The sequence below is a fragment of the Cherax quadricarinatus genome, chromosome 33 (genome assembly GCF_038502225.1).
Source record: "Cherax quadricarinatus isolate ZL_2023a chromosome 33, ASM3850222v1, whole genome shotgun sequence".
NCBI lineage: Eukaryota > Metazoa > Arthropoda > Malacostraca > Decapoda > Parastacidae > Cherax > Cherax quadricarinatus.
This window is the reverse complement of record NC_091324.1, coordinates 19,684,451-19,697,372: the sequence shown is the minus strand read 5'-3', so window position 1 is coordinate 19,697,372 and position 12,922 is coordinate 19,684,451. Positions and strand designations below refer to the sequence as shown.

Genomic DNA, 12,922 nt, shown 5'->3' with positions numbered 1-12,922 from the left:
TAGTTGGTTAAATATTTATAAGGGTATTGAATTATTCCGTTCAATCTTCCCTGCCTGGTTTTTGTTGCTGATTTTTTTCGTCCTCATTCAATATTTTGTTTTAAATTGAACCCCGAGCCCTGAATTGTCAAAAATTGGCTTGCTTAAAAATATCTGACTGCAGCAATAAACTTGCCGACACGCGCACACAAACACACACACACACACACACACACACACACACACACACACACACACACACACACACACACACACACACACACACACACACACACACACAGCACACAACACACAACACACAGCGCACACACACATACACACACACACACACACACACACACACACACACACACACACACACACACACACACACACACACACACACACACACACACACACGAACAAGCAAGCAAGCGCGTACATACACATACGTCCATTAAGCTCATTGTAGAATACCCAGCGCCAGCCTAAACTCAGCCTGCAGGAACGTGTATAAAACTTGTCAAGCACCACGTTGTAACAGGCTAGTGGGACTTGCTAGTTAAAGTAACTCATGCCCTTAAAGAGGAGGCTAGAGGGTAACAATATAGTTAAAGAAGACGTCTTCTGGCTTAAATATACAAGTCTTACACAAGGCGTACATAGGAGAAAGGAACTCACGACGTTTCGGTCAAATTGGGCCAATAACTAGTTATGCACTGTGTGTGGCTAGTTATATACCCCAGGTGTTACAAATGTCATATTGAAAACCTCACTATGTCTGCTGTAATGATCAGTGTTATGTACTCGATATAATGTCACATTATTACTCCCATTGTTGTAGCGATTGTAATGTTCAGCGGGAAGCGTTAAATGCGCAATGGTTATCAAGCGCCCGAGTAAAAATTGCGTGCATAAATGTGACGTGGCGTGCAGAGATTCTCTGAGCGACGCGATCCGACAGACGGACAAGGAGGAAAGGCGAAGGTAGCCAAGTGAAACTCCAATAAGGATCACGTTAGAAAGATGAGGATGAAGAGTCTCCTGGCTCCGCGGGAGCCAGACGAGGCGCTTGGTGGCCCTCGTCTATCCACTTCTCCCGTGGATAGGGATAGGAAAAGTTTGGAGATCGGAGCCCAGAAGGATGGCAAGGAAACTCAGGATGAAAATGGATGTGTGTTGCGAGGTGCGTTCGTGCTGGAGGAATGGATGTGTTGTGAGGTGCGTCCATGCTGAAGGAATAGCTATACATGTGTTGCGAAGTAAGACCGTGCTGGAGGAATGGGCGTGTGTTGCGAGGTACGTCCATGAGTGAGAAATGGATATGTGTTGCAAGGCGCGTCCGTGCTGGAGGAATGTTTGTGTTGTGAGGTATGCTCGTTCAAAAAGAACGAACGTGTGTGTTGCTAGCTACGTCCATGAGTGAGGAACGTACGAGTGTTGCTAGGTACGTCCGTGCTGAAGGTCGCGGACTCGCCTGCGCGTCCACTCACCATCACACACACACCCAGGGAGCAAATTATTCATGAGGGGCCCTAATGCAGCTGTGTACACCAGGGAACAAGCGAGCCTGTACCTGCATACGAGACAACTCTCAAAAATCTATAGGAGAGGCTAAATTACTGAAGACAGGACGGGACGAGCATAGCTCCGCTCCTGTCGCTAGAAATATTTAACCAGGCATACGCGCGCACGGGCTCTCGCGTGCGTGTACACACACACACACACACACACACACACACACACACACACACACACACACACACACACACACACACACACACACACACACACACACACACACACAGTCATGTATAACCCACCACAGAACAGCAGGAGGCCAAGGCAAGAGTACGACGAGAGCAATAGAGCGATGGTTGACACACTGGCTAGAGTGGCCAGAAGAGCTCATGCATGCAGGGCAAAGCTCCTGATCATGGGTGACTTTAACCACAAGGAGATAGATTGGGAGAACTTGGACCCACATGGGGGCCAAGATACTTGGAGGGCTAAGATGATGGAGGTGGTACTGGAGAACTTCATGTACCAACACGTAAGGGACACTACAAGAGAGAGAGGAGAGGATGAACCAGCAAGGCTGGACTTAGTATTCACCTTCAGTAGTGCAGATATCGAGGACATCACATATGAAAGACCCCTTGGGGCCAGTGACCATGTGGTTGTAAGCTTCGAATACACAGTAGAGCTACAAGTGGAGGGAGAAGCAGGAAGGCCAGGACGAATGAAGCCAAACTACAAGAAAGGGGACGACACAGGAATGAGGAACTACCTGAATGGGGTTCAGTGGGACAGAGAACTGGCAGGGAAACCAGTTAATGAGATGATGGAATATGTAGCAATAAAATGCAAGGAGGCTGAGGAGAGGTTTGTACCCAAGGGTAACAGGAGTAATGAAAAAGCCAGGATGAGCCCATGGTTTACCCAAAGGTGCAGGGAGGCAAAAACCAAGTGTGCTAGGGAATGGAAGAAATATAGAAGGCAAAGGACCCAGGAGAATAAGGAGAACAGTCGTAGAGCCAGAAATGAATATGCACAGATAAGAAGGGAGGCCCAAAGACAATATGAAAATGACATAGCAGCGAAAGCCAAATCTGACCCGAAACTGTTGTACAGCCACATCAGGAGGAAAACAACAGTCAAGGACCAGGTAATCAGGCTAAGGAAGGAAGGAGGAGAGACAACAGGAAATGACCGGGAAGTATGTGAAGAACTCAACAAGAGATTCAAAGAAGTGTTCACAGAGGAGACAGAAGGGACTCCAGAAAGACGGAGAGGTGGGGCACACCACCAAGTGCTGGACACAGTGCACACAACCGAGGAAGAAGTGAAGAGGCTTCTGAGTGAGCTAGATACCTCAAAGGCAATGGGGCCAGATAACATCTCCCCATGGGTATTGAGAGAGGGAGCAGAGGCGCTATGTGTACCCCTAACAACAATATTCAATACATCTATCGAAACAGGGAGATTGCCTGAGGCATGGAAGACAGCAAATGTAGTCCCAATCTTTAAAAAAGGAGACAGACATGAAGCATTAAACTACAGACCAGTGTCACTGACATGTATAGTATGCAAAATCATGGAGAAGATTATCAGGAGAAGAGTGGTGGAACACCTAGAAAGGAATGATCTCATCAACAGCAGCCAGCATGGTTTCAGGGACGGGAAATCCTGTGTCACAAACCTACTGGAGTTCTATGACATGGTGACAGCAGTAAGACAAGAGAGAGAGGGGTGGGTGGATTGCATTTTCTTGGACTGCAAGAAGGCGTTTGACACAGTTCCACACAAGAGATTGGTGCAAAAACTGGAGGACCAAGCAGGGATAACAGGGAAGGCACTACAATGGATCAGGGAATACTTGTCAGGAAGACAGCAGCGAGTCATGGTACGTGGCGAGGTGTCAGAGTGGGCACCTGTGACCAGCGGGGTCCCGCAGGGGTCAGTCCTAGGACCAGTGCTGTTTCTGGTATTTGTGAACGACATGACGGAAGGAATAGACTCTGAGGTGTCCCTGTTTGCAGATGACGTGAAGTTGATGAGAAGAATACACTCGATCGAAGACCAGGCAGAACTACAAAGGGATCTGGACAGGCTGCAGAACTGGTCCAGCAATTGGCTCCTGGAGTTCAATCCCACCAAGTGCAAAGTCATGAAGATTGGGGAAGGGCAAAGAAGGCCGCAGACGGAGTACAGTCTAGGGGGTCAGAGACTACAAACCTCACTCAAGGAAAAAGATCTTGGGGTGAGTATAACACCAGGCACATCTCCTGAAGCGCACATCAACCAAATAACTGCTGCAGCATATGGGCGCCTAGCAAACCTCAGAACAGCATTCCGACATCTTAATAAGGAATCGTTCAGGACCCTGTACACCGTATACGTTAGGCCCATATTGGAGTATGCGGCACCAGTTTGGAACCCACACCTAGCCAAGCACGTAAAGAAACTAGAGAAAGTGCAAAGGTTTGCAACAAGACTAGTCCCAGAGCTAAGAGGTATGTCCTACGAGGAGAGGTTAAGGGAAATCAACCTGACGACACTGGAGGACAGGAGAGATAGGGGGGACATGATAACGACATACAAAATACTGAGAGGAATTGACAAGGTGGACAAAAACAGGATGTTCCAGAGATTGGACACAGTAACAAGGGGACACAGTTGGAAGCTAAAGACACAGATGAATCACAGGGATGTTAGGAAGTATTTCTTCAGCCACAGAGTAGTCAGTAAGTGGAATAGTTTGGGAAGCGACGTAGTGGAGGCAGGATCCATACATAGCTTTAAGCAGAGGTACGACAAAGCTCACGGCTCAGGGAGAGTGACCTAGTAGCGATCAGTGAAGAGGCGGGGCCAGGAGCTCGGACTCGACCCCCGCAACCTCAACTAGGTGAGTACAACTAGGTGAGTACACACTCACAAACAGATAGTGAAATGTGAAGGGGCGCAACCGTAGAGTTGAACACAGTTGCTAAAAGTAATCAATCGCCCTCATTTATCTTCTCGCCATATTCAATTGGCGAAGATATTTCCTCATACGTAATAATTTCGGCATTATTTATCGCCATGGAAAAAATATATGCATCAATATAAATTTAAATTCTTCAGTCGTGAAGAGAGATGCTGTTTTGCCAGCTGTTCGGGATCGGTTCCCCAGTCTTTTTCCCTTCATTTCAGCCGGCTACAGCAAACTCTCAATTCTTTTGTTTGGGGAATATGAAATTCAATCATCAGAGGGTGTTCAGCAGGGTGACCCACTCGCTCCACTTCTCTTCTGCTTGGCAGTAAGAGAACTAACTTCCAGCCTACGCAGTGAGCTCAATATCTGGTACCGGGATGACGGCACTGACAGGTACTGAAGAGTCCCTGGTGGGGGAGCTACAACTGGTGAAAACACAGGTAGAAGACTTGGGACTCATCCTCAATCCCTCCAAGTGTGAAATCATCACAGCGAACCAGGAAATAATCAATGCTGTGCGAAGAATCCTCCCGGAAGTCTCAACTACCACTCCTTCCAACAGTACCCTCTTGGGGGCACCGCTGGGTCACCAGGCCATCGACACTGTCCTCAGGGACAAATTGAATGACCTGATGAGAATGGAGGAGAGAATAAGCGATCATGATGCCCATGATGCTCTGTATCTCCTCACAAGGTGTCTTATTATGCCAAGACTCACTTACTTCTTGAGGTGTGCACCCTCTTTTGACAACCCAACACTCGATGAATATGACGCACACCTGAGATCAACTTTTAAGAAGGCACTGAACCTGTCACTAGAGGATGAGCAATGGGATCAGGCAACCCTCCCAGTGCGACTGGGAGGTATAGGGGTGCGTAAAGCAACGCATGTTGCTTTTCCTGCTTTTCTGTCTTCATGTTTGGCTTCCAGTGCATTAGTCAAGAAGATAGTACATACATAAGAAGATAGTTCCCCGAACGCTTGAGAGACGTGGTAGGAGCTCAAGACCCCAGGTTCACTGAAGCAGCGATTCGGTGGGACACCCTTACAGACTCCTCCAGTAGACCAGCTCCTCCCAAACAGCACAAACAGTCCCACTGGGACAAACCGATCATGGAAAAAATCGCCAACACAATGCTCTCCAATGCTTCAGGAAAGAACAAAGCTCGTCTCCTGGCAGTGAAGGCACCACACTCAGGAGATTTCCTGTTAGCTGTTCCCAATTCCTCCCTGGGCACCCGTCTCGACCCACAGGCCATTCGGATTGGTGTTGCTCTACGCCTAGCCGCCCCCATCCTTACCGAACATAGGTGTATTTGAGGCAGGGCGACAGCTGATCAATTCGAACTTCATGGTCTGGTGTGTCACACAGCAGAAGGGAAGTATGCTAGACATGAGGAGGTCAATGACATCATAAAGAGAAGCCTCGCCACAGCCCGTTGCCCAGCTCAACGGGAACCCCAAGTACAGAGGTCTGATGGAAGTCAAAAGCCTCCTGATGGAGCCACGATGCTACCCTGGAAGGATGGAAAGCAGATTGCCTGGGACTACACCTGTGCTGCCACATTGGCAGACACCTACTTGCCATACTCCGTAGTGGAAGGGGGTGGAGCTGCCAGCCACAGGAAGACCCAGAAGATCCGAAAATATGAAGACCTTCCCCCTTGCTACAACTTCATTCCAATAGGGTCGGAGACCCTTGGAGCATGGGGCAAGTGTGCTCTAAAGTTCCTCAAAGAGCTGGGTGAAAAGCTCATCATAGAAACCAAGGACCACAGGGCGACCAGCTTCCTCTTTTAGAGACTCAGTGTTGCGATCCAGAGAGGAAATGCCTGCAGCATTCTGGGCACGCGGCCCACCGCAGGGGAGCTGGACGAAGTATTCGAGATGTAGCTCTGAGTTACCTATGTTGTTTTACTTTCTGTTGTATTTTTGTGAATGTTTGGCCAATGTATTTTGTCTTTAAATAAAACATACTTGAAATATAGGGGGTGGTAGGAGAAAATTCTCAAACAGCTTCAGGGAGAACCTTGGCTTTTCCCTGAATCAAGTTTATTCTTTTCTCTGAGGATGAGGGTCCCTAGGACAGTTCTAGAGGTGGTACCTCCCTATAATATATATATATATATATATATATATATATATATATATATATATATATATATATATATATATATATATATATATATATATATATAATTTGTATTGATTCATTAATCAGTTATTTACGATTTCGTGGTGTTAGTTATAGGAACAACGTTTATAGTTTTCACTCATGTTCATATCTAAATTTCGTGGTTGTTTGTTCTGGGATCCTGTAACTCGTTAAAACTTTCCATTATATATAACTCCTGTTTAGGGAAACGCAGATGAAAGCAGCATTTTAATGAGCAGTGTGTACCAGAAGCAAGAGCACGGTCGTACGTTGATTTCTAGAATGAGTTCCGGGGACTGATGCTTGCATTCCACTGGTGCGTTAATACACGCACTCATTCTTTTTTTGCGTTAGCCTCGTTAGAGCTGACGTACGCACTCTGGTGTGCTCATGCGTTCCATTGGTAAATTTATGCGTGAGCTGTGCTGGTGCACTGAGGCATATATTCTGTGGCTATATTCATGCCGGGAAAAATATATTTTTTTATGTAAATATATATATCTGGCTGACAGTGCTAACTGGTCATTTAAAATTCTGAGCAGCTCACATCTTAATTAGTCTCGCAATTGGTCAAAAAAAAAAAGGCTACAGTGAGCCAGTCTCGCTGATGAGTTTTCTCCTGTCTGTTGCTGAAACAGTCAATAGGACGCAATGTGTGTCCCCGAGGTGTTTCCTCAGCCTCTGAGACTCTCTCTCTCTCTCTCTCTCTCTCTCTCTCTCTCTCTCTCTCTCTCTCTCTCTCTCTCTCTCTCTCTCTCTCTCTCTCTCTCTCTCCCCCTCTCCCTCTCCCTCTCTCGTATATTTCTACTATATAAGAGTAGAATGAGCAATAAACGAATCACATGTTGGTGATCTTGAGAACATTTCCTGTCAGTCTTTCACTGGAAGTCTTGCGTTGACGCTGGTGAAGGGTTCATGATCCAAGGAATTCGGGCTACTCTGCCCTTCTTCCGATCAGGCCTCTATATCTTTCTGAAGGATTCTTAGGGATTCAGCGTTTACAGAAGTGCAGGCACTGTTACTCCCACATCCAGAAGTGCAGGCACTGTTACCCCTACATCCAGAAGTGCAGGCACTGTTACTTCTACATCCAGAAGTGCAGGCACTGTTACTCCCACATGCAGAAGTGCATGCACTGTTACTCCCACATCCAGAAGTGCATGCACTGTTACTCCCACATCCAGAAGTGCATGCACTGCTACTCCCACATCCAGAAGTGCAGGCACTGTTACGCCCACATCCAGAAGTGCAGGCACTGTTACGCCCACATCCAGAAGTGCAGGCACTGTTACTCTCATCTTAAGAATTCTGGTCCAGCTAATCATTATCCTCAAATCTCCTTGCCCACTTGACTTCACACAGATCGACCAAGCCTGCTAGATGGTCAAGCCATACCTCTCAAAACCACCACCACCACCACCTTCACACCCTCCTTCCAATCCTTCCTGGTCAACCTATCTCGCTCCATCTTTATTTAAAAAAAAAAAAATAAAAAATTCCCAACAACCTGGCGTTCTCCTTACACTCTTTAAATTATTCCTTTTAGATCACTCATTGTCATCATAACACACACACACACACACACACACACACCAGAGTTTTAATTAAACTGTATTTATGGGAGATTTCGTAAGTTTTTTTTTTTAATTTGTTCGTGTGATGAGTTCAAAGTTTGTAATACGTATATCAGTAAACCCATGTATGTTTTCTGGGTTTACCTCTGTTTCGTACATTTGATGTGTACTTGTAATGAACAAAAAGGCACAATACCGTGACTGGAACAATATACAAATAACCCACACATAGGAGAGATGAGCTTACAACGACGTTTCGGTCAGACTTGGACCATTTACAGCCATACCGAAACGTTGTCGTAAGCTCCTCTCTCCTATGTGCGGGTTATTTGTGTACTTGCTTGTAATTCCCTTGTAACAACTTGTAATTACCCATCTGTAATTACATACTCGTAATTGCCTAGTCTGAATTTTGTTCCCGTGTGCTTACACACGCGTAACTTATTGCTTATTATTGCCCATAATAATAATTGGCCAGAAATTAAAAAAAAAAACACGGTGTTGTACACAGCAGTACTAAAGTACATTCGCAGTATTTACACCACTGTTAATTACATAAATATTTGGTACAAAATTCCATTGTAGAGCTAAATTAATGTGGAGTGCCGTTATGCTTAGTGCCAAGGCACTCCACTGTGTCAAGCGATTTTTATTCACGTTCAGTGTGCAAGATTAGATTTTTTACAAATGAGTGAAGCTTGTGTAAATAATCTAGGATAAGCCATTAGGTCAAATGTACTGTCTTGATTTTTAATGCATTAAGTTGGAATGGTACCGGGTCACTACTGAGACAGGTCCTTACGCAAGGCAGGTTGATTTTAGGAGCGAAGGACCAGACTGCTTCTGTTTACCAGTTGCGTGTCTTTGTAAAGCATAGAGAGTGAGAGAGAGAGAGGGAGAGAGAAAGAGAGAGAGAGAGAGAGAGAGAGAGAGAGAGAGAAGGAGCCAGAAAGAGGAGGGAGGTATGTAAGTGGATGGGGCCGGGCAGGGAGGCCTGGGCGGTCACCAGTCACATTCGTACCGTCTCTGGAGCTACACGTCGCGCTCTCTCTCTCTCCCCCCTCCGCGTCCCCGCAGATCGCAGCTCAATCACTTCCCACCCCGCCCACACCCTCGCCCATCTCACATTAAGGCTTAATTTCTTAAAACGCTTTGTTTTAAACCCGTTTGGGTGCAGTTATCTTATATGTTGGCTTGTTTTAACGACTGTTTTATTGGCGTTTTATTCCAATTTCGCATTTTTCGTGTGAAACAGCCCTGGCAGGAACTTTGAACGAAATTACCGTGTTTCTCCACATTCGGGAACAGTGTTGTAACACAAAAGCGAACTTTAAGTAATAAAATCTGACGCAAGATATATAGCATTCTCTCTCTCGCTTGTGGAACTTAACCCTTCACGAGGTAAAGATCTGTACATAGGCAAGCTTAGTGGTTGCAGGCCCAGTACAGGTTGTGTGGAGCCCCCATGCCGTAGCCTAGAGTAGCAGCCACCACTACCCCGACACAACCACCACAACTACAACCACCAACCACCACCACTACCACCACTACTACTACTACTACCACCACCGCTGCCATAGTCACCCCGTTGTCTAGCGTGGAGTGTGCGTTCTGTTGGTGTGTCTGTCTGCATTACCTCTGCCCAAGTGTAGTGTAGTTATGTTTGTATTATTTTGCATTTAGTTTAATGTCCATATAAGCCGTAGATATACACAAATATTCATATATAAATTTATATATATATATATATATATATATATATATATATATATATATATATATATATATATATATATATATATATATGAATACACGTATATATACAAAGATATACGTGTAATAATATTTGTATAACTGGACCCAGGTAGCACGCACTGCCACCCCAAAACCCCCACAAGACTTTTGGTTAACTAGTCCTGAGAAAGTCGACGTCATTTGGTCCAAGATGGGATTGCATAATCTGTACAAATTGGTAAGTTTTTTCATAAAATCCCATTTTTATGGCCATGTTTTCAAATTTTTCAGTGGCTCTAATTCTTTAAGATGTCGTTCTTTTCTGCTAAAATTTCTTTCCAATGTTTGAACTAGTTTTATTTCCATTTTTTTTTTCAAATGCCACCTCGAAAATACAAGAGTGATGGCGCATCCCGCCTGGTGTTGTGATGATCCTTAGTGTGAGACGCACTAGAGTAGTAATTCCCCCTCCCTCGTAGGCATCTTAATTTCCATCATTGCTGTGGTGCCTGTCTTGCATGTACATTATCGTAATATAAATCTTCTAACTTTTCAACTTTTCAGATGTCTTACATTTGTTTTTTTTTTCCTTTACAGGTGTTTTAGAGTAGCGTATGGTTGTTGCCAGAACGTACATGTGTGTGTGTGTGTGTGTGTGTGTGTGTGTGTGTGTGTGTGTGTGTGTGTGTGTGTGTGTGTAAATTGCGTATATTCTATTTAATTCTCTCTTCTTACGCCATCAGTGTATTGATATTGCGTATACTGCAGGTATTCACGATTTTATGACCGTCAGAGATGTTTGTAAATAATAGTCAGCTTCCTGTATCCTAGTTATTAGCTGTTTCGGTCTTCGGTTAAGGAATTGGACACACACGCCATACCTACGTATCTTTATTTGAAGACATCTTGCCAACCAGTTTCTTTTATCAGTTCGGTACAGAGATGTACGAGGACAGTAGAAGGTACAGCAATCAGTCCCTCAGCCTTACAGAACTATATACAGAAGGCAGTGGAAGATGAGGCAGTCAGTCCTTCAGTCTGGAAGTTGGTGTTCGGTACCTCAGTCTTGAAGCTGGTGAAACGTCTTGCTAATAAATCTACTCAGCAGGTGTCGCACATGTGTGTAATTCCTTATCTTGTCGTTACTGTAACATGGTTACTACGCTTGGCGTTATTACGCAGAGATTGTATCCTTACAGATTTACGCAGCAGGTAATTTTTCAGAGATGGGTGTTTTCATGTTGGCTTAGGACTCTTGATCCGAGAAATTAGAGCTGCCTTTTCCCTTCCTCGGGTCAAGTCTCATAGGCAATCATTCCTCGGTTCAGCACTTCTCCCTGAATATAATACGCAGAAGGTGAGGATATATGTCTCTGTGGCTCGCGTCTCCCACAGTTCAGGAGGTCGCGGGGAAGACTCGACCGTTCAGTCAGTGGGCGTAAGTGCGAATGTTGTTCAGGTCTTGATGGTGAGTAGTGGCAGCCATTAAGGACAGGTGGGTGTAGGTGGTGTCAGGTGGGGGCAGGTAGTGCCAGGTGGGGGCAGGCAGTATCAGGTTAGGGCAGGTAGTGCCAGGTGGGGGCAGGCAGTGTCAGGTTGGGGCAGGTAGTGCCAGGTTGGGGCAGGTAGTGCCAGGTGAGTGTAGTGATAGGTGTGGCGGGCAGTGCCGGAAGGGGGCAAGTAGTGATAGGTGGAGCAGGCTGTGGAAGGTGGAGGCAGGCAGTGCCGGGAGGGGCAGGCAGTGGCACCTACTCAAAACAACTAACCTAAACGATCATTATTTAGCATACAGTCGTGATTGCCTGACCTATGGGGGAAGGGGTTGAAGGTGGAGGGGACCACTTGCCCAGCCTTTGTGCCGTTCCCCTCTCTCCCCTCCCCTTTCCTTCGTAATTATATGGGGGGGAGGGAGCTGGGAGTCATAACCTCTTGTGGCAACACCGTTATATACTTCCAGTGCCACTGATGACACTATTGCAAGAGACAACATGGGTGTTTAACAGACACGGGTGTTGAAAGAGACAGGGGTGTTGAAAGAGACACGGCTGTTGAAAGAGACACGGCTGTTGAAAGAGACACGGCTGTTGAAAGAGACACGGCTGTTGAAAGAGACACGGCTGTTGAAAGAGACACGGCTGTTGAAGAAGACACGGATGTTGGAGAAGACACGGGCGTTGAGAACAAATGTGTTCATAGGGCGAAACGTCTTCACAATACAGGCTCGTTTTACCCCTGTGTCTCTTCTTAATAATTTCACCTTAATCGAACTACCAGCTTACTTATGAAGGGCTTGTGATCCGAGGAATGAGCGCTATCCTTCCCGTTCTTCGGATCGAAACTAGTTATCTCCCGTCAAACAGGCGCTGCATGGGTTAAGATCTTCCTCATTGGTCAGGGAGCGTCCATGTGAAAGTGTTACCAGGTGAGAGGTGTGACCACGTCAGGGTGTGACCGGGTAATGGTGTGAATAGGTCAACGTCTGACCAGGTCAAGGTTTAGTTGTTACACAAATAACCCGCACATAAAAGACAGAAGCTTACGACGACGTTTCGGTCCGACTTGGACCGAAATGGTCCAAGTCGGACCGAAACGTCGTCGTAAGCTTCTGTCTTTTATGTGCGGGTTATTTGTGTATCGTTCCAGTCACGGTATTGTGCCTTTTTGTTATTTATGTTTAGTTGTTCTCCATAAATATGACAATAGCTGGTAAATAGAATAGATACAGTGCTAGTCACGAAGGTCGTGACGCGATACTCCAGCCAGAGACGAGACTTTTATTTTAACCCCAAGAAAGAGGTTAGCAAGCCAAATTTATAATTAGGCTGACGGAAGAGATTTAATGGAACTTGTAAATGCAAGGCTGTCAGCTGCTGCTGTGTAAACATATCATGCTCTTGTGTGCTCTTTTATTTAACCTGTAAACGCTACAATATAAGACTTAATAGAGAGAGAGTGAGGAATAAGGAGTGGTGACGCACACCTACTTGTCTTCAGTTGAGACT

General features: G+C 45.8%; 1 protein-coding gene across 4 annotated transcripts in view; it reads left to right on the top strand.

The window, feature by feature from the left end:
- The window catches only part of LOC128694002 (SH3 and cysteine-rich domain-containing protein), a 1,038,081-nt gene that overhangs the window by 686,765 nt on the left and 338,394 nt on the right, over positions 1-12,922 (top strand). For 3 of the 4 annotated variants that reach the window (XM_070090891.1, XM_070090892.1, XM_070090895.1), the window contains exon 9: positions 10,051-10,158. The exons of the other annotated variant lie outside the window; for it this stretch is intronic. In XM_070090891.1, the coding sequence (XP_069946992.1) occupies positions 10,051-10,158 (108 nt within the window). The remainder of the gene's footprint in view (positions 1-10,050; positions 10,159-12,922) is intronic. 4 annotated transcript variants of the gene reach the window in all.